Source organism: Mobula birostris, chromosome 12 (assembly GCF_030028105.1).
Source record: "Mobula birostris isolate sMobBir1 chromosome 12, sMobBir1.hap1, whole genome shotgun sequence".
NCBI classification, from domain to species: domain Eukaryota; kingdom Metazoa; phylum Chordata; class Chondrichthyes; order Myliobatiformes; family Myliobatidae; genus Mobula; species Mobula birostris.
Genome location: NC_092381.1, coordinates 36,805,581 through 36,827,836, shown reverse-complemented (window position 1 = coordinate 36,827,836; position 22,256 = coordinate 36,805,581). Strand labels below are relative to the sequence as shown.

Genomic DNA, 22,256 nt, shown 5'->3' with positions numbered 1-22,256 from the left:
GGAAAACATACCATACTGTTGGACCTTGCAGAGAGAGGGTGTATTTTTTCTTAAGAATTCAATGAAAACAGGGGATCCTCCAATTTTCTACATCAACAAATTGGGTGAGCGGTAAGGTATTACAGTATATTGCACCTGAGAAAAGTTAGCACAGTAATTACAAAGGGATGAATACTTTTTCAGCTTCATAATTCTGGTTTTTAATTTTTAGCAAATTGTTGACAACTTTTGGAATTTTTTGCTTTGACAAGATGCACAGTATTTTGTAGATTAGCTCAAAAACCCTACTTCGACATACTTAAATTTTAAAAACGAGACAGTAAAATGTGAACATAGTTGTGCGGGCTGAATACTTTGCAAGGCACTGCGTGTCATTAAACTTGACTTTCACTTTTGACTTTCCAAGAAACCACGAAGGTTACACATGATGAATTCATCCTCAGCACTAATGGTGCCCATTGTTTTGTACAATTCTATAAAATTAAAATCACAATAACTTTACAGAGCATTTCTTACAAGTCCCCATGAATTCCTGATACTTTATCTGTTCTGCAACATTGCTACTTTTAAGAGAGAATGTATACCCTTCTCACTAGTGACATTGTACTCTTACTATTTCTTAATCTTCTCCTAAATCGATTCTGCCATTCGAGCTTTTGAATCACTGTCATTGCTCATCACTGTAGTGTTCTCTACCTTTATTGTAGATCAAACCTACCCCCTTTTCCTCATCACCTATATTGCTGAAATGTCAAAATACCCCTGAATATTTAATTCCCAGCTTTGCTCACTTATCAACCACAACCACATCTCTGTGATGGCCATGAGATCATACCCCTTCATTTCTATTTGTGCAATCAACGCATTCAGCTTTTCACTAACAGAGTATGACTTCAGACAGGGATCCTTCAAATTTTATCTAATCATTTATTCTTACTTTAACTTCCTGTTGGCGCATTCTTAAAATCGATTTGATATAAATCCATCTACTTTAACATGTGTGATGAGGTACTGACAAAATGGATTGTAGAACATCTTAAAAGTCAGCGGATAAGGGAGTTGGAAGTGGAGTAGAATGTGACAATGGCAAGTTGTCATGCAAACAATAATCTCAAAATTATAGAAAATGCTGTAAATATTCAACAGTTTCAGCAGCACCTGTAGAAAGAATCAGAATCAGATTTAATATCAGTGTTGTGAAATTTGAGGGAAAAAAGTAGTGAATTAGTGTTCATGTGTTCAATGTCCATTCAGAAATCTGATGGCAGAGGGCAAGAAGCTATTCCAGAATCATTGTGTGTGTGCCTTCAGGCTTCTGTATTTCCTCTTCCTCACGGTATCAATGAGAAGAGGGCAGCAAGCCTCCCCACTCCACGACACCAATGCTGTCCAAGGGAAGGGCCGATACAGCTTGGCACCAGTGTCATCGCAGAGCACTGCATGGTTAAGTGCCTTGCTCAAGGACGCAACACGCTGCCTCGGCTGGGGGCTCGAACTCACGACCTTCAGGTCGCTAGTCGAATGCCTTAACCACTTGGCCACGTGCCCACGTGTTGCATATATTTGCAAAAATGAAGGAAATACTGGTGACAGGGTCAGACAGTGAATTGGTTACATTGCTTGACCAGTAATTCAAAGACTAATTACCAGAAAATTCAAATTGAAAATCTTGAAAATCTGAACTTGGTTCAAAACAACCTGAAATAAAATAAAAACTGGTTTCAGTGAAAAGCTTGTCAGATTGGCCTAAAACTCCAACTTGTTTAATGAGGAACCTCTGGTAAGGAATCCAATGATCTCAATTAAATTCCACCACAATGACTAATGAATATCCTGGCTCTTGGTTACTTAACTGAATCACCCTTTTGCCAATATTAATAACAGCATTAAATAATAAACTTACTTAAGGTATCATTCAAGAATGATGAGCAAGACAATAACAACTCTGTACTATTAAGGCAAAAATCAAAACCAGCAAATAGGATAAAATTCTACATTTGCCACCTTAAAAATATGATAAGTGACCAATATTACCCCATCTGAAAGCAAATATTGATGGTTAAAATGCCAAAATAGCTGGATTACTTTATAACCTGTGAGTAAACTCATGTTCCTTTTAAACCACTCCTCTCTCATCTTAAAAATGTCCTCTTTTCATGCATCCTTTAAAGCTCTTACAGTTTGTAAATTTTGTCTTATCTTTGCTTGATTTCTCAGCACATGGCTCCTAAACCATTTCATATGTATTCTTTAACATTTTAAGAGGTAACATAGAATTATAATTCCCCAATAGAGATGAAATCTCAGTTTTTTCAGCAAAAGTAACAAGAATAATCTGAAAGCACGGTTAGTTTAGCTCATATTTCCTTGAACTTAACATAAGTCTTAAAAACTTGAGCTTTGTTTACTCACTTCTGCATCAAGGACTTCCTAATGACAAGCTCATCTTCCAAATCAGCTTCATTGGCCATGAAAAGTAGACGTTTGAATGTGTCATCAACTCCGATAAAGTCCCTTTGTTCCACTGCACACCATCAAAATATAAAAATGTAACTTATCATTTCATCCATGGCAAATAAAGACATCTGGGGGATATACAGACTTTGAATAGACTACAAAGAATGAATCACCGGCTAAACAAGTTCTGTCACTTAGATAGACTTAAGCTGTCATATTTCAAAGCCTTTACTTTCTTAGAAGTTTGTGAAGATTTGGCATGTCATTTAAAACTTTGACAGACTTCTATAGATGTACAGTGAAAAGTATATTGACTGGATCCATCACGGCCTGGTATGAAAACACTAACGCCCTTGAACAGAAAATCCTACAAAAAGTAGTGGACACATCACTGGAAAAGCCCTCCCCACCCACTGTGCACACCTACACAGAGCACTGTCACAGGAAAGCAGCATCCATCTTCAAGAACCTCCTCCACCCACACCATGCTCTCTTCTAGCTGCTGTCATCAGGAAGGAGATACAGGAGCCTCAGGACCCACACCAGCAGGTTCAGGAATAGTTATTATCCCTCAACCATCACGCTCTTGTGCTAGAAGGGATAACTTCACTCACCCCAACATCGAACTGATTCCAAAACCTGTGGACTCACTTTCAAGGACTCTACAACCCACATTATCAATAAAAAAATATATATATTACGTGTATGTGTGCATTTATTTATTTTCTACTTTGCATTTGCACATTGGTTGGTTGCCTACCTTGTCGTGTGCAGTTTTTTATTGACTCAATTATGCTTCTTTGTATTTACTGTGAATGTACAAGAAAAACTAAATGGGCAATATATGGTGACATATATGTACTCTGAAAATAAATTTACTTTGAACTTTGAAGAACTTCCTCCATGCGAAGTGGTAAATGCTTCCTCTCATTTTATTTCATTTTTGCAAGTTCTGTTTAAAAGGAACTATTTTTATAGTGAACTTCACTACAAAATATATGCAAAATTGACAATTCTCCTCACTGATTATAGATTCTACAATACACAGAAATCTGCAAACCACCTGAAACAAAGATATTTGCTGTTTAATATCTCATCTAATATTATAAACATTCACTTTCTCCAACAATTGAGTACTGTGGTTATGCTACGTACTATTTACAAACTGAACACTGCAGCTTGACAAGGTTTCGTCAACAGTGCCTCACGAAACTATAAACTATTTTTCAAAAATGGCAAAAATAAAATGGGCATAGGAATGTAAACTTGTGTCACAGTACCCTTAAAAACATACAATTTTCTCCTTACTGAAGGTTAAAATTCCTAAAACTTCTGCTTAAAAGCACTGTTGGAGGTTCTTCCTGAAAAGGTCTACAATTATTCAAGAAAGTGGCTCACTACCATATTCCCAGAGGCAATTAGGGAAGGCCAATAAACACTGGCCTCATCTCAGGGAAATTTAATAACTTATACTAGGCTACTTTTATAAAGGTCGATTATTTAAGAAACCTATAGAGACCAGAACTCAAGTATAGAAGGTACACAAATATTTGGCCAACTTGTATATTTGCTGCAACACACACAGAATGCTGGAGGAACTCAGCAGGCCAGGCAGCATCTATAGAAGAGTGCAGTCAATGCTTAAGCCCAAAATGTTGACTGTACTCATAGATGCTGCTGGCCTGCTGAGTTCCTCCAGCATTTTGTGTGTGTTACTTGGATTTCCAGCATCTGTAGATTTTCTCTTGTTTGTACATTTGCTGATTTTAACCAAATCTCAGATATTTCTGATAAATTACCAGTTTCCTTATTGATTGCAATTCCCATAGTGAAGACAGCTTTCTGGAATGAAATCAATCTTGCAAATGAATTACAAACTGAAAGAAAGTCAAAGTTCTTCAACTAGACTGTGTCACCTAAGCACATCAAAGAGGATATCCAAGATTTTACAGTTTATCCCAATGTTGTTGTCAGTGACCCTGCCCTGACTGAAAGGTCAAGCTTTGTTACATAAGGAAAACACCAGTCTTTCAGATCAAAGTCCTATATACAGCCCAGCAAACTCTGTCCTATAAAACCTGTTTTATGTCTGTGGATTGTAACTAATGTATAGACATTTTTGGAGCATTCTAAGAAATACTATTTGCAAATACTTCTTTAATAAGGAGTAACATCCAACATTTAAGCATAAAAAGTTAATTGTGTCTTTTCCTTCATTGTCTGCTGCATGAGAACATTTAATAAAGCAACTGACCATTCAGCTCTGCTTTGAAATGATGTCCAAAAATTCAGTATCAGAAAAGAGGAAGATCATACCACAACAATGGCTAGGTCCTTGTGGACAGCTTTATTTGATGATATTTTACGCTATCACTTTGATCCTGTTGCTTTAAAGGACTAGTGAAGTACATGAGAGCGCATGAAGGAAATAAATGCTAAAGGTGGTGGGTGGGCTGCCAAAAAAGCAAGGTACTTTGTTTTTGATGAGTGTCATCTCCTTGAATTTTGTTGGGTGTGCTGTCATCTAAACATGTGGAGAATATTCCATCACAGTCCTAAATTGTGTCCTAAAATTGGTGGAAAGATTCTGAGCTTTGACAAAGCGAACTACTTATAGAACAATACTTAACCAGCAACCTGCTCTTGGAATTGCAGCATTTATTTGGCTGGTTAAGTTAAATTCCTGATCAATGGTGACTCCTGCTATGCTGATGGTTGGGGATTAATACCACTGAATGTCAGAGGTAGGTGGCAAGATTGTTTTGGTGGAGATGGTGCCTAAGTACTTTTGAGGCATACGTTTCTTGCTGTTGTGCTGCCTGCAAGCACAGACTACTTCATTTTCTGAGGAGTTGTGAACAGAATTAAATATTGCATAATCAGCTTTTCTCCCAACAGAACTGCTGGGTATTTCTAGCGTTCTCTATTGTTTCAAATTTCGAACATCTACTAAGTTCTGAACCCCCAGTTTCAGTATTTTTTCTCTATTTTCCTCAATATTCTGTCTCTATTAACAGTCTGTTAAATAGATCACTTGTGATTAATAGGTATTCATCAACATCTTTGAGTTAGCGTGAACGCCTTCTGTGTCAGCAGAGCAATCTGGATTAAACCTCATCACAGGCAATTCCTTTGCACTTTTCACCTCTGTCCCTCTAGCCAATTTAAAACACACTCTTTCACTCCTGATGAACTATCATCACCCTGAACCATTCTTTTTCTCTCAATTCATTGATGCTCCCTAACCTGCTGAGTAGTTTTTGCATTTTTTTTAATTTTGTGATTTTTCTTTTGCTTTTCAGTTTTATATGGTCTCCTGATTGCTACATCCAGTTTTGAATTGAAACATTATTGTAACACGTACCCCAGTAGAGTGAAAAGAAAGTTTACCTTGCGTACTGCTCATTCAGATCAATTCAACACTACATTGAGATAGTACAAGGTAAAGTAATAACAGAATGCAAAACAAAGTGTTATAGCTGCAAAGAAAGTGAAGTGTAGGTAGACAATAAGGTGCAAGATTGTGAGGTCTACAGTCCATCTTATAATACTAGGGGACCATTCAACAGTCTTATAGCAGTGAGGCAGCTATCTTTGAACCTGGACATACATGCTTTTAGGTTTCTCTATCTTTCGCCCTGTGTCTGAGTGGAAGAGAGAGAATGGCCAGGGTGGGTGGGGCCTTTGATTATACTGGCTTCTTTATTGAGGCAGCAAGAGTATAAACAGAGAGAAAGCTGGTTTCCAGTTAATAGCACTCTCACTTCTCCAGAATTTAGCACATTGGACCAAAGCCTTAATGTGATCTGGACCGTGGTTTGTCTCTGTTTTGGTTGCAGTGTTTATTGAATGTTTATCAAATATTGACCAGACACTTACCCCATTCAGTTTTTGTGAAAACATACACTTGACCTAAATAGTAATGAGTTAGGGTACAATATTGTTAAAAGTCTTGACAGGTCAAGAACCACATTAGAAGCTATTTACAATAAGCAAAACTCAAAGCTATATGTAGAAATTTCATGCAATTTTCTTGTACTATGCCATCGGATGAAATATTGAGCAACCAAGCAAGTAGCTCTTTTAATTGAGCTGTTGCAGGGCTCTCTAAAAGCAACAAAATTAATCTGCTGTAGCATTGATTTCAATGGCAATTAATGCTTTTTAACTTGAGAAAATTTTACCTGCTTTATTCTTCCCTTTCTGGCCAGGCACAGGTTCAGTACAGTCGTGCATTTTGCACATCAACATTGATATTGTGGCATCATGTGCCCGGAACAGGTCAATCACCTCATGTAGAGCTGCATCAGTAATTAGGTCACAACTGACCACCAACACATCTGTCTGCAAAGACAAAACCATTTTAAGCATTAGAATTTTCAACACTAAGATCACAAAGACCTAAAGTACAGTAAGCCAGAAGTGATAGTTGAACAATGATATCAACTTGAAGTTGGCAATGTCCATTAAGAAGCAAGTGGATAAGCATTCTGTTTCTGATTATGTTGGTTGAAGAATACAAACTAGCTGGAAAAGCTTAATGTGTCAAAAGATCTCTGAAATGAAGATACTCTTAACACTGTGCACTACACTGATATACTGGATTGTACTTCTCTTTGATAGGTGTGAAAATCAAGTCAAATTAATCAAATGCAGTTTAAACTTAGCACTAAGCTGATTACTATACATGCTTGAATGCATTAATAACTAGATTAATAGAACAATAATGTATCTTAATGTGCCGCATCTACAACCTATAAAAGAAAACTGATTAATTGTAAATTTAAATCAACATTACTTTTAAATAATAAATAATTGGAAATTCTACCTCCATTCTAAAGCAGTCACAAATGTTTACCTTTTGGAAGCATATAACAAAAATAGTTCTCATTTGATACGTGCACATACCTTAAACTCCTGGTAATAACTAACAAAACAACCTGTTAACCATATAAGCCATTTCTTTTTTATATTGTATTTTCTTCCTTATTGGAATTGGAATTTATTTACTATTGTTGTTAAATGTACCAAGGTGCAGTAAAAAGTTTGTCCTGCATACTCTTCATGCAGATGAAATCATTGCAATTGTGATTGTGGACTTCAGTAAGACACAGGTCAAACATTCTCCATTACACATCAATGGCTCTACCATGGTGCACATATAATGGATGACCAAGTGTGGACCTGCAACACCTCCTCGCTAGTCAAGAAGGTACAGCAGTGTCTACACTTTTACTAAGGAGATTGAGGTGTGTAAGGCTCACCGCCCCCATTCTAATAACTTTCTGCAGGAGCACTGTCTGGCTGTATCATTGTGCGATATAGAAGATGCAAGGCATCAGACTGCAAGATCCTACATAGTAAAAACTGCCGAGTGGAACCACCTCTCTCCCCTTTGTAACATTTACCAGCAGCACTGGAGACAAAGGGCCTGAAGCACTGTTGAGGGTCCCTAACACCCAACCCACAATCCCTTTGACCCACTACCATCAAGGAGATACAGAGTATCAGGACGAGAACTACCAGACTGGGTAACAACTTCTTCCATCATTCTGTGAGACTAATGAATACCCTGCCACCATCAAGGTCTCATCACTAGGACAGCAACTTGTTTACGGTTTACCTGTGCTGCATATTACATGCATTTGGAATTACAGTTCATTAACAGATTTATGGTAATATTTTGGTTTTTGCCATATGTTTTGATGGTGACTGTGGTCCAGAGGAACATTGCTTCATTTGATAATATATATACATATATACACACACACACACACACACACACACATACATATATATATATATATATACACACACACATACACATACACACACACACACATATATATATATATACACACACATACATATATATATATATATATATATATATATATAGGTATAGTCAGCCGACAATAAATCTGAACCTGAATTTGAGAATGCAGAATAAAGTTTAACAGCTACAGAGAAAGTGCAATGCAGGTAGACAATAAGGTGCAAGGACATTACGTGATAGAATGTATGATCAAGGCTCTGTATTAGCATGCTAAGGATCTATTCAGCAGTCATGACATTGGGTAGAAACCAACCTCGAGCCAAAAAGGGGGGGGGGGGGAGGGGGAAGCAATTTAAACTCAAAAGATTCTGCAGATGCCAAAAATCTTGAGCAACACATACAAAATGCCAAAGGAACTGAGCAGTCAGATGGAGGGGAATAAACAGTTGTTGTTTCAAGCTGAGATCTCTCATCAGAACTGGAAAGGAAGGGGAAAGAAGCCAGAAGGCGGCAAAGGGAAAGAAAGGACTACAAGCTGGTAGATGATAAATAAGATCAGAGGAGGGGGAAGGTGAGTGGATAGGGGAGGAGTGGATGAAGTTAGAACCTGGGAGGAGATGGAAGAAGTGAAGGGATGAAGAAGGAAGATCATGGAAGAAAGGGAAGGAGGGACACTAGAGAGAGGTGATAAGTGCATGAGAAGGGAACCAGAATGGGGAGTGAAAGGGGGGAGAAATTACTGGAAGTTAGAGGTATCAATGTTCATGCCATCAGGTTCAAGACTATCCAGATGGAATATGAGGTGTTGCTCCTCCAACCTGAGCATGGACTTATCATAGCAGCTTGGGGCCCCGAATGGTGGTGAGGGAGGAAGTGTAGAACTTGTCCCACTTGCAGGGATAAGTGCCAGGGGAGATCAGTGAAGAGGAATGAGTGGACAAGGAAGTCATGTAGAGAGCAATCACTATGAAAAGTGGCGAATGGGGAAAGGAAAAATGTGCTTAGTGGTCGGATTCCATTGTAGATGGTATAAGTTACATAGAATGATGTGCTGTATAGGGAGGCTCATAGGTTTATAGATAAGGACATAGGGCACCTTATCTCTTTTATACGGTGGCAGAAGAATGGGGTGAAGGCAGATGTGCAGGAAATGGAGATGCGGGTAAGGTTAGCATCACTCTTTGAAGTTGCAGGAGATCTCAGATTTAATCAATTTAAGCTTTATGTTATCATAACATTATCCACTAGTCACCAAAAAAATTCTTAAATATAGTCAGGAATGTTATCATTAGCATAGGTAAGTTGATAGTTATCTTTTGACTGCTGCTCTATACTGGACAGTGCATTGCTGAACACTATTCCATAAAATGCAATATTTACTTCCATTCCTTGTGCAAATGTTTATTTTGCAAGGTCTAACAGAGGTGTAATAACTTGGAGCACAGCAGTGGTATTTTGTAGGCTCAAGTTTGTAATCTTGCATACACTGAGTTATTGATCAAAGCTTTGCTGGTTTGGTAGAGAGTGTCTTGTATAAGAATAAAATGAAAGGGAACAAGCAAATTAACATTATGGATCAAGTATTCCTTCGCATCAGCAAAAGTGAGAAATGTTAACAAAATAACTATAGCTTCTTTAAAGTGGTTTCATATATGTAAAACTGAAATGTACTTTACATAATCACTCTATATAATTTTAAAAGTGCATGTTGAAATATCATGTAATTTGATGTACTGTACATTAAAGATATTTTTAAAAACTGCTGAAAGAAGCAATCAAGTTAACTATCCAAATCCATACAGACCACTAATAATCAATTAAGTTATGAGAGAACAAAATGAACCACAAACCAGACTTTCTAAGCTTATCATTTGTGTGTGAAATGCAGATCTGAAGTCAGTGACTTAAACCTGAATGGAAACAGATTTGGCTAAAGCAGACTGGGAAAACAGATTAAAAAGACAGTAGATAAGAAGTGGTAGACATTTAAGTATTTTATAATTCTTAACTAAGACATAATGTATTGAGAAAAACATTCTCTAGTAGGATAATCCAGCTGTGGCTAAGGAAATTAAGCACTGTAACATTGCATGCTTATTCTTTCAATATGATCCAAAGATTAGCAATTGGCCCAGGAATTTGGAAGCATTTGAAAAGCAAAGAAAGGATGACTATAGACTGAATGAGAAAACATTATAACAGTATAATAGCATGAAATATAAAAACAGACAGCATGATCGTCCAGAAGTATATAAAACGAGAGTTGCTAAAATAAATATTGGTTTCTCCAAGAAGATGAAACAGGAGAATTAATAATAGCAAATAAACAAATAGCAGACAGTGAACAAATATTTTTATATTTGTTTTCATGGTAAAATACATTACAAGCATTTCAGTATGAAGGGATAGAAAACTTAAAATAATAATTTTAGCACAGAAGTTGCCAGGTAGACAAATGGAGTTAATGACTGACAAGTCTCGTGGTCCCAGTGGCCCATATCTTGGATTAAAATAAATAGTTTTATAAATAACTGATGCATCGGTTGCGATCTCCTAAAAATTCCCCAGTCTCTAGAAATCCCAATAGATTGGAAAAGCATAAATGCAACACCTCTGTTCAAGACGGGAAGAAACTAATTAGACCCGGAACTGTCTTTAGGAAAATACTGAAAGCAGTAACAGGCCACCACAAAGAAAATCATGAGGCAATCAAGCAAAAACCATAGTTATATGAAAGGGAAATTATTTGTGCAACAAGTTTATTCAAGTTCTTGAAGACATAATGTGTAGGTTGAATACAGACATTATTTATTTGGACATCTATTCGAAAAGATTCTACAAAAATGTCACTTCACATGATTAGAGCTCATTGCATTGAGGATAATACCTTGGTATGGATGGAAGTTTGCTTAGCAACAAGAAACAGAAAATTGAGATAAAAGGGTCACTTTCAATCTTTAAAGCTGTAACTGGTTGTGTTCTATAGAGATTAGTGTTTGGACCTCAACTATTTACAATATGCATTATTTAATGTGGGGAAATATGAGGTTCTCTACTTTGGTACCAATGCAAAAAAAACAGAATTCTGTTTAAATGGAAAGACCTTCAAGATATTTCAGAAGGGAAATGGAATCCTGGCTGTTAAGCCAAAGCAGATGGAGTGCAAAAGTACACAAGTCTTGCTAAAATTATTCAGTACTTAATTAAATCATACCTGGAGTACTAGGTATAATTTGATTTTCTTATGTTGGGAGGCATTCAAGGCAAGTCAGAAACGATCTACTAAAAGATTTATTTCTGGGATGAAGGTATTGTGTTACAAGAAAAGAATTAATACCACAAATACTCAAAAGAGTCATAAAGCAATATAGCATGGATACAGGCCCTTGTCCCCAAAGAGTCCACACCAACATGGTGCCCACCCAGCTCGTCCCAATTTCCTTTGCTCAGGCCATAACCCTCCCCCCTTCACTTAACTTGTTGGAGTTTAGTAGAATGAGTACTGATCTCATTGAAGCAGAAAAGATTTATACAGGAAGATATAAGAAATTGCAGATGCTGGAGTTAAGAACAAGATTGCAGCATACTTAAAGAACAGTGGATCATGCAACAAATACTGAAACAAAAGGTATAAATTGACGCTTTAGGTCAAGACTGAGAGGGAAGGGGATTGCGAGTGTACAGTAATGGGGAGGGCAGAGATAGGGATTGGAGAGGTGAACAAAAGGGAGAAGAAAGCAAGATGAACAAATGAGAATGTGAGAGAGGAGTGCAGGTTACATGAAATTGAAAAATTTAGCCTCTGCACTCCACTCTGTCCTGTCCCGTATGAGGAAAATGGTGCCTCATATGCCAGGAAGCTGTTTATTGACATTAGCTCAGCATTTAATACTATCAAACCTCAGAAGCTGGTTCGTAAATTGTCCTCATTGGGTCTCAACACCTCTCTCTGTGAATGAATCCTGGACTTCTTGATAAAAAGGCCACAGTCAGTCCACGTTAGCAGAAACATCTCCAGCTCCATCATGCTGAGCACCAATGCTCACCAGGGCTGAGTGCTCAACCCACTGTTGTTCATACTGCTGACGTATGCATGTACTGCTAGATCATGTCCAAACCATTTCATCAAGTTCACTGATGACATAACAGTGGTTGGCCTCAACAACGACGACAAAGAGGCAGTGTGCAGAGTGGAGGTAAAGCAGCTGGTAGAATGGTGCGAGCACAACAACTTGAGTCTCAACGTGGGTAAGACCAAAGAGATGATTGTGGACTTTAGAAAAGTGCAGGTTAACCACTCCTCACTGCACATACACGGCTCCTCCATGGAGAGAGTTAGGAGCACTAGATTTCTGGGAGTGCACATAACAGATGATCTTATCTGGTGCCTCAACACCACCTCTTCGGTCAAGATGCATAGCACTGTCTCCACTTCCTAAGGAGATTCAGGTAAGTGAGACTTCCCCACCTCCCATTTTAAGCAATCTTTACAACAGCACCATTGAAGGTGGCCTGACTAGTTGCATCACAGTCTCGTAAGGGAAATGCACAGCATCTGACAGCAAGTCCCTACAAAGGATTGCGGGGGCTGCTGAGAGAATCACCGGGGCCCCTCTTCCACCCATTAGAGATACTAATCAGGAGTTCTGTGCACACAGGGCCCTTAGTGTTGTCAATGATCCAATTCATCCGTCGAGCAATCTCTTGGACTCAGGCAGGAGGAATTAAGAGAAAAGTTGTTAGGATGGGAAATAACTTCTTCCCCCAGGATGTGAAACTACTGAACTCCCTGCCACCACCCAAGTCTCATCATATATGATATTAAGACATTGAAGCAGAATTAGGCCATTTGGCCCATAGAGACTGCTCTGCCATTCAATCGTGGCAGATCCTTTTTTCCCCTCCTCAGCCCCTTCACCCGTAACCTTTGATGTTATATCCAATCAAGAACCTATCAGGCTACGTCTTAAATACACCCAATGACCTGGCCTCCACAGCTGCCTGTGGTAACAAATTCCACAAATTCACCACCCTTTGGCTAAAGAAGCTTCTCTGCATCTCTGTTTTGAAAGGGTGCCCCTCTATCCTGAGGCTGTGCCCTCTTGTCTAGACTCTCCCACCATGGAAAATATCCTTTCCACATCTACTCTGTCTAGGCTTTCAACAATCAAAAGATTTCAATGAGATCCCCCCTTATCCTTCTAAATTCCAGTGAGTGCAGACCCAGAGCCATCAAACGTTCCTCGTATGATAGCCCTGTCATTCCTGGAATCATCTTTGTGAACCTTCTCTGTACCCTCTCCAATGCCAGCGCATCCCTTCTTAGATAAGGAGCCCAAAACTGTTTACAATACTCAAGGCGAGGCCTCATCAGTGCCTTATAAAGCCTCAGCATCACATCCTGCTCTTGTATTTATAGACCTCTTGAAATGAATGTTAAAATTTTAGTTGCCTTCTTCACCACCAACTCAACCTGCAAGTTAACCCTTATGGCATTCTGCACAAGGACTCCCAAGTCCCTTTGCATCTCAGATCTTTGGACTTTCTCCCTGTTTAGAAAAAGTCTGCACAGTTATTTCTACTACCAAAGTGCATGACCACGCATTTTCCAACATGGTATTTCATTTGCCACTTTCTTGCCCACGAAGCATCGGTGGCCTTATACTGTTTATTTTATAACTTGCATTGTATATGCACCTTATTATTTGTGGTAGTATTACTTTACGTGTTGTGTGTGTGAGATTTATGTACTGTGTTGTGCACCTTGGTCTGGAGGAATGTTGTTTCGTTTGGCGGTATACAAGTGTACGGTTGAATGACTATAAACTGACTTGAACTTAATGTTCATACCAAAGATATCTGTGAGGCTTGACAGGGTTGATACTGAGAGGATGTTTCCCCTTGTGGTGGAATCTAGAGCTAGAGCTGCACAATTTCAGAATAATGGATCACTCATTTAAGACATATGAAATGGAATGCCAAATCTTTGGAATTCATTACCCAGGAACTATAGGAGTTGGATCTTTGAATACATTCATGGCTGAAATGTTTGATCTAAAGGTGCTTTATGTTATGGGAAACAGGCAGGAATGCAAAGCTCAGTTCAAGATCTGAACAAACATGATCTTATGATTTGCAGACAGTTAACTACTACAATTTTTTAATTAACATGTTACTTTCTCCAGTTAGGTGTTTCAGATACAGCTACACCGAAGACAGTGAACCTTTTAAAGAAAGTTAAGATACATGAATCCTAAGCAACTTTTTTCCAAACATTAAATAAATATTTTCATTTCAATTTCTTTTCCACTGCATCAGCAATCTGACATTCCAGATCATGAAGTCATCAGACATGAAGACATCAACTTCTGACTGAACAAAACTTTGTCCAAGGCAACTACACAAAACCTTAGTTAGGCCACACATGGAGTTCCGTGCCCAGTTAAAGCTGCCACATGATGAAAATGGTATGATTACGCAGGAGTGTGTACAGAGAAATATACCATGACGTTGCTTGGGATGGAGCATTTCAACTGTCAGAAAACAGCAGACAAATCAGGTTTGTTTTTCTTGGAAAACAGAAGGTCGAAGTTAACTTGATTGATGTACACTGAATTATGATTTTTTCTCCCTGGGAGAGGTGCTTATAACTAAAAGGCATTGATTTAAGATAAGATTCAGAGCAAGGGTTCCAACTTGGGGTCCATGGATGCCTCGGTTAATGGTAGGGCTCCATGGCATACAAAAGGTTGGGAACCCCTGATATGGACGGAATTTAAGGATTTATTTTCATCAAGAGGGTGGTTGAAATTTGCAATGCATGCCTTTTGGGGTGATGAGGACAGCTGCTAGACAACATTTATTAAATACCAAAATAATCATCAGAAACACCCTGGCATAGAAAACACATTTGGAATGCTGGAAAATAGTATTAGTATAGATGTTGAATATAAGTACTTGATGGCCAACATGGATAAGGTGGGCCATCAAGCTTCAATGCCATATGATTCCTGAACACCATGATAATGCTCAACAACAGGGAATTCAAACTGAAGGTTCTAGAAAAGATGGATGAAATGATCTATTAGAAAAGGGAAACTGGCTATGGGATAGTAGCTGAGAAGACAAATAAGACTAGCAGCTCTATTTTTGAGGAAAGGACAATGAGATAATGAAGAAGAATTGGAGCAATGAATGATTAGATGATGTGGAAAAGAGGCATCTTGTGACTGGAATAAACTGGCAAAGATTTAGGAATCAGAAATTTGATGTCATATATTGGATTATCTCAAAGAGAGTATTAAAAAAATAATTAGGCAAGAAGATGTGCTCCTTAGGAAACCTTTTAACTTAAGGATTGGGAACAGGCCAGGACCAGTATGGCGCCTTCAGTGGTAACTTTAATGAAACGTGAATCCTCTCCCTCCACCCAAACTATATGCAACACATGAAATGTCCAAGAAAATGAGGTTTGCTGATGTGACTCAACAGATTGCAACTGGGATAGGTATGAGAGGCTCACAGCAGATTTCTTTATATCTCCATGGCCTCCATTGGTTGGGGTTGACCATGAATGCCAATTCCTGGCTGTTGAAGTCAATACGCAAGCCAGTACACAAGCCAGGGCATTACAATATGAAGAGCAAGTTGTTGCCCATGCAGTAGGCACCCCCTCTCCACGCAACTGATGAATCCAAAGGAACGGCAGGGACTGATACAGTTTGACACCAGCGGGAGTTCCCAGTCAGCATTGAACTCCTTGTAGGACTGCCTTGGGGACTCCGGGTTTTTCCTCAGGGATTACTCCCAAAGCCTTCGCTATGAATGGGTACAGCCGCAAGCCAGCAGAGGTGTGAAATCAGTTTTCCTTCCCATAGATGAGTTCTTAACCACACCTAATGAGCCCATCTACCTGGAGCAACTGGATTTATGGCGCCAGTAACCCGCCCTTGCCCCTTCTCCCCTCAGTAGAAATGGTTCCACCAGGCTTAGTAGCTAAGCCACATGTGAAGGCCAGGACCTGTCAGAGGCTATTTGAGACATACACCATTGGGAGCATTTAATAGGTAGTAGGATCTTATCCTCACTGCCTCCTCCAAGTTATGACAATCTTAAGGAACCTTCTTATATCTAGTCGTAGCCAATTACCTACAAACCTCTCAGACACTGGATGTTATGAGAATGATCCCTTTCCTACAAACTTTATTAAAAGCAAAACCTTGATCTATTCTGATATTACTAATCATCGTGATTTACTAGATTGTTGAAATCACAAATCATTCAACAAATTACAAAGAAGGCTAACAGCATGGAATGTGAGATACAAGTCAAAAATTGCAATTCCTGCAAAAACAAGAATAAACAGAGAAAATTACTGTTAAACAAGGGTGCCTACACAGGATGTAGATATCATCAAGTTTTCATTTTTTCCAATTTCTATACACTTAACAGAAATATTTGCTTATCAGCTATTTAAATGGATTCAAATAAATATGTTTTAGCTTTGGATAATGAATAATTCCTTTAATTGAAAATGGAATATAAATTCTTGCATTCGTCCGTATAACAAATCTATTGAAGTCAAGACTAACATCTGTCATTTGAAATAAGTAATTCTATTTTTGTCATCCATATGAGGTAAGATTTGTTTGACTGTAGGTAAGTGGTTAAAATGCCATCAATAAAAATCCAACACCTTTTAAAAGCAAAGCCCATGTAAAGAACTACTATAATGGTAATTACGTCTTGAGGATAGCATCTACCCAGATGTTCTCAAATGTCTGAAGCTCGTCTCCTGGAAGGAGAAGGAATTCAGCAAACTGTAGGTGATTCCACAACTAATCAGTGTAGAGCCACTCTACATCCAGTTCAACTCCACCCCAAAAAATTGAGTTCTAACTGGACAAGAAATGAGCTGGCCTATTGTAAAATGTAACAGTCCCAGAAATACAGGATACCGAAAAGGACGATATGCAGTAAAATCGCCTGATGCAAATTGTAGAAATCAAAAGGAGACAAATACAAACTAAATCCACCTACAATTAGACACATCTTTAATGCAGTAACACAAACATGCAAACACCTGATAAAGAAATCAGCCCAGATGACCTGAACTTGCTCACACATTCTAGCTTAAATTCTTCATATGCCCTGCTACTTGACTCCTCAAGGAGCTAAAAGATAGAGCATGAACTTGCTGATATTTTCTAACAGTCAGGAATTTACTAATGGATCCTACACAAAACCAGAAATCCATTAAGTTTATAAAGATTTTGCAGCATTAGGAGCCAAAAGTCACACCTTTTGTAAGTTCTGTGTTTCAAGTAATGTTTGAATTAGTTTAAAGATATTTCTAAGATTTTACTTAGTCTCTTTCGAAAAATGCAATACATTCATTCATTATGTGCCGTGTCGTATGACATGGGCGATCATGGTCATTGACCATGACTGTTCTTCACAAACTTTTCTACAGAAGTGGTTTGCCATTGCCGCCTTCTGGGCAGTGCTTTTACAAGACGGGTGATAAGCCATTATAACTACTCTTCAAAGACTGGCTGCCTAGTATCAGTGGTTACATAACCAGCACTTGTAATATGCACCAGCTGCTCATATGACCATCCACCATCTGCTCCCATGGCTTCATGTGACCCTGATCAGGGGGCTAAGCAGCAGTTACACCTTGCCCAATGGTGGCATGCAGGCAGGTGGAGGGAAGGAGTGCCTTACACCTCCTTTGGTAGGGACATATCACCATCCAAAAATGCAGTATCTCTCTTAATTTTCATATTACTTATTTTCCTGTGAACCTAAGGATCCTGTTGCAGGGGTGGCATTGACTCCCAGTGTCAAGAGTTCGGTATTGAGCTTGACTGGAGTAATTGTATTGAAGGCAGAACTGAAGTCAATTAAAAAATAGCCTGAAATAAGTGTCTTCACTCTCCAGACGCTCCAGGAATGTGTGTCAGACCAGGGAGACGGCTTCCACAAATTGCAGTGGGTCGAAGTTGACTAGAAAGCTGAATTTGGACTTTATCTTCTTTTATTCAGAGATACAGCGCAGAACAGGCCCTTCAGACCCTTTGAGCGGCTCCGTCCAACAACCTACCTAACCCTAGCCTAATCACAGGACAATTTACCTACTTACTGATACAGCTTTGGACTGAGAGTGGAAACCAGAGTGCCCAAAGAAAACCCACATGGTCACAGAAAGAACATACAAACTCATAGAGATGGTGCTGAATTTGAATTCCGGTGCCCCAAGCTGTAATAAGGTCATGATAACCACTACACTACTGTTCTGCCCTTTCTACTTTCTCCCCCAATTTATGAACATGTCATATCTGAATAACCCAATCAGGTCTCTGGAAATCCTACTGCCACACACAGTGCCTTAAACATCAGGTTGAGGATGCTCTTTGCAAATTTAGCTTTCTGGATCCAATAACAGTGCACTGATGGTAACAGGGAACAAAGCAGCAAGTGTGAAAGCAGGGCCACACCCAAAAAAAATTCCATGGAAACTATTCTTATTCTCTGTTATTTGCCATTATTCAAACCCATATATGAACTACGGAACTCCCCAGGTTATCACAGAACCGCGTGGACTTTACGCAAGTTCCCCATAAGTATGAAGAGTAAGGACCAGTATCCAGTCATCATTTAGTAAGTCTGTAAGGAACAGTCCACGCCTTCTGCAACTCCACAACCTTCTACCTCTACAGCTTCCTCATTACTTCATGAATTGTCCACTGTACCACTTTCATTTGACACAAGTACAATTTGATTGTTAACAATTTCAGCTGACATTTGGAAGTGAATGTTTTGTTAGACTAACAATATTGTGTAGCGTTCATTAACAACTGGGATATACTATATGTTTCATTAATTTAATTATGGGTAGTGTTGGGGTAACAGTGGGAAATATTTAATAAAAGAATAAGAGTATGGACGGCTTTAGGAAATGAATGACAATACAATAGAGTATTGAGAGTAAACAGTACATGAACAAGGATAGGCTCAACTATTTCAAGCAATGGGATTTTATCTTAGTTGTCTGGGGAATTATCAGTTTCTGACTTATAGAAAAATTCCATTTATAGACAGTTCTCAGGAATGGAACCCCTGAGTAACCAAAGGATACTTATATATCTTAATGATACATGATATATCTATTGCCACAACAGATCAACGGCAGATGCAATCTCAATGGCTCTTCACACGGCCTTGGACAATACAAACACCTATGTCAGGATGTTGTTCGTCGACTAGAGCTCAGCATTTAATATCATCATTCCCACAATCCTGATTGAGAAGTTACAGAACCTGGATCCCTGTACCTCCCTCTGCAATTGGATCCTCAACTTCCTAACTGGAAGACCACAATCTGTGCAGATTGGTGATAATATCTCCTCCTTGCTGACAATCAACACTGGTGCACCTCAAGGGTGTGTACTTAGCCCACAGCTCTACTCTCTCTATACCCATGACTGTGTGGCTAGGCGTAGCTCAAATATCATCTATAAATTTGCTGATGATAGAACCACTGTTGGTAGAATTTCAGATTGAGGCGAGAAGGCGTACAGGAGCGAGATATGCCAACTAGTGGAGTGGTGTCGCAGCTTCAAACTTGCACTCAACGTCAGCAAGATGAAAGAGCTGACTGTCGACTTCAGGAAGGGTAAGATGAAGGAACACATACCAATTCTCATAGAGGGATCAAAAGTGGGGAGAGTTTCAAGTTCCTGCATGTCAAGATCTCTGAGGATCTAACCTGACCCCAACATATCGATGCAGCTACAAAGAAGGCAAGACAGCTTCTATACTTCATTAGGAGTTTGAAGAGATTTGGTATGCAGAGGGTCATACATTTAGTCAGCTCCATCTTGGGTACTAGCCTACAAAGTACCCACGACATCTTCAAAGAGCAGTATCTCAGAAAGGCAGTGTCCATTAATAAGGACCCTTAGCACCCAGGGCATGCCCTTTTCTCACTATTACCATCAGGTAGGAGGTACAGAAATCTGAAGGCACGCACTCAGCAGTTCAGGAACAGCTTCTTCCCCTCTGCCATCTAATTCGTAGATGGACATTGATCCGGTGAACAGTACATCACTTTTTAAATATATATTACTTCTGTTTTTGCACGATATTTAATCTATTAATTATACATATATTGTATTTAAGACGATTAGATATAGGAGCAGAAGTAGGCCATTCGGCCCATTGAGTCTGCTCCACCATTCAATCATGGGCTGATCCAATTCTTCCAGTCATCCCCACTCCCCTGCCTTCCCCCATACCCTTTGATGCTCTGGTTAATCAAGAACCTAAATTGATTGATTGATTGATTTTTCGTATTCTATATTATGTATAGCATTGAACTGCTGCTGCTAAGTTAACAAATTTCACCACTCATGCCATAATAAACCCGATTCTGATTCTATATCTTGTCAAAAATTTCTAAGAACTTGGATTCTGATAAAATCTCCAGAAACAGAGCCTGCCATAGACCTTTTGCATTATGGTGTCCATAAATATAAATTATCCTATCTAATTTGGCAGCAAGAAGATAACAACTGAATATCCAGTACTTCATGTGCACCTTCCAATATACCAATATGGACGGCTTGCTCCCCAGACTGGGTGAATCAAATTAAGGGATTCAAAGCAAATCAGAATCAGTTTTATATTCACAGACAGATGCTGTAAAATTTGTTGTTTTACAGCAGCAGTACAGTACAATAAAGAAATTACCATATTACAATAAGATATATATAAGAATAAATAGTTCAAAGAGAGAGCAAAACAGTGAGGTAGAGTTCATGGGTCATTCAGAAATCTGATGACAGAGGGAAAGAAGCTGTTCTAAAACACTGAGGGTATGTTCTAAGGCTCTTTTACTTTTTCCCTGATGGTAGCAATGAGAAATGAGCATATCCTGAACTGTGATGGTCCTTAACGATGGATAGTGCCTTCTTGGGGCACTGTCTTTTGAAGATTACCTTGGAAGAGGCTAGTGCCCATTGAGTCTACAACCTACAGCAGGTTTCCTGTGCACTGGAGCCTCCATATCAGGTAGTAATGCAACTAGTCACAAGGCTCTCCACAGTACATCTACAGAAATTTGCAAGTCTTTGGTGACATGCCAAATCTCCTCAAACTCCTAATGAAGTTAAGCTGCTGGAAGGCCTTCTTCAAGATAGTGTCAATATAATATCCCAGATAGATCCTCTGAGATGTTGACACCCAAGAACTTGACAGGACTGTGGTCCCCCATGAGGAAATTAAAGACCCAGTTATAGAATGTGCTTAAGATTATCAAATCTAAGTCTAAATAGAAATAATCAATTAAGAGTGATAATACTTATTTTTTCTTCTCAGCTGCTGTTGAGTATTTCAGGTATTGTCTGCTTTTAGTTTAAGTTCTTATGCTCATTGGTATTGATGGTTAATCATGGAAGAGAACAAAATAGAAAGATATTGTAGAATAACAAAGAGGAAAACAGGAAGTAGAAAGGGAGGAACTAAATGAAGAGGAGAGTTAGGCAGAAATGGAAAAGGAACCGAAACAGAACTACCGAAGGTGCAACCAACTAATTACAGGCTGGCTAGCAGGACAAGCAAAGGTATGAAAATTCTTCTGAGCTCAACCACCAATATAAAACCACTGTTCCGGTATGTGCAAGTGCAAGAATTCATCTACAGTAGAATTATTCGTAAATGTATTCATTTATTTGAGCTTTGAGCCAATGGCCAAAAAATCACAGATTAAAATTGGCATACAGGTGGAGAGAAACTGATTCCATTTGGTCACGGGAAACTGCAAAAGTTTTCTTTTTTCTGAATTTAAATGTACTCAAGCAACAAAACAGGAAAGAGGAAGCTTGAGTTGCAGAAAATTACGGGCAAAACATAAAAAATAAGAAAATACAAGGGCTAAAGACAGATTCACTGGGAACAGATATAACCAAAAGGATCAGAAAAATATTTAAGAAACTACATTATTTAAACTGCAGACTCAACA

General features: G+C 38.8%; 1 protein-coding gene across 2 annotated transcripts in view; it reads right to left on the bottom strand.

Annotated features, from left to right (window-relative positions):
- eif2b3 (eukaryotic translation initiation factor 2B, subunit 3 gamma) overlaps nucleotides 1–22,256 on the bottom strand; it is a 121,593-nt gene that overhangs the window by 74,283 nt on the left and 25,054 nt on the right. For both annotated transcript variants that reach the window (XM_072274640.1, XM_072274641.1), the window contains exons 4-5: nucleotides 6,642–6,801; nucleotides 2,413–2,524 (exon numbers count right to left, since the gene is read on the bottom strand). In XM_072274640.1, coding sequence (XP_072130741.1) covers nucleotides 2,413–2,524; nucleotides 6,642–6,801 — 272 coding nt within the window. The remainder of the gene's footprint in view (nucleotides 1–2,412; nucleotides 2,525–6,641; nucleotides 6,802–22,256) is intronic.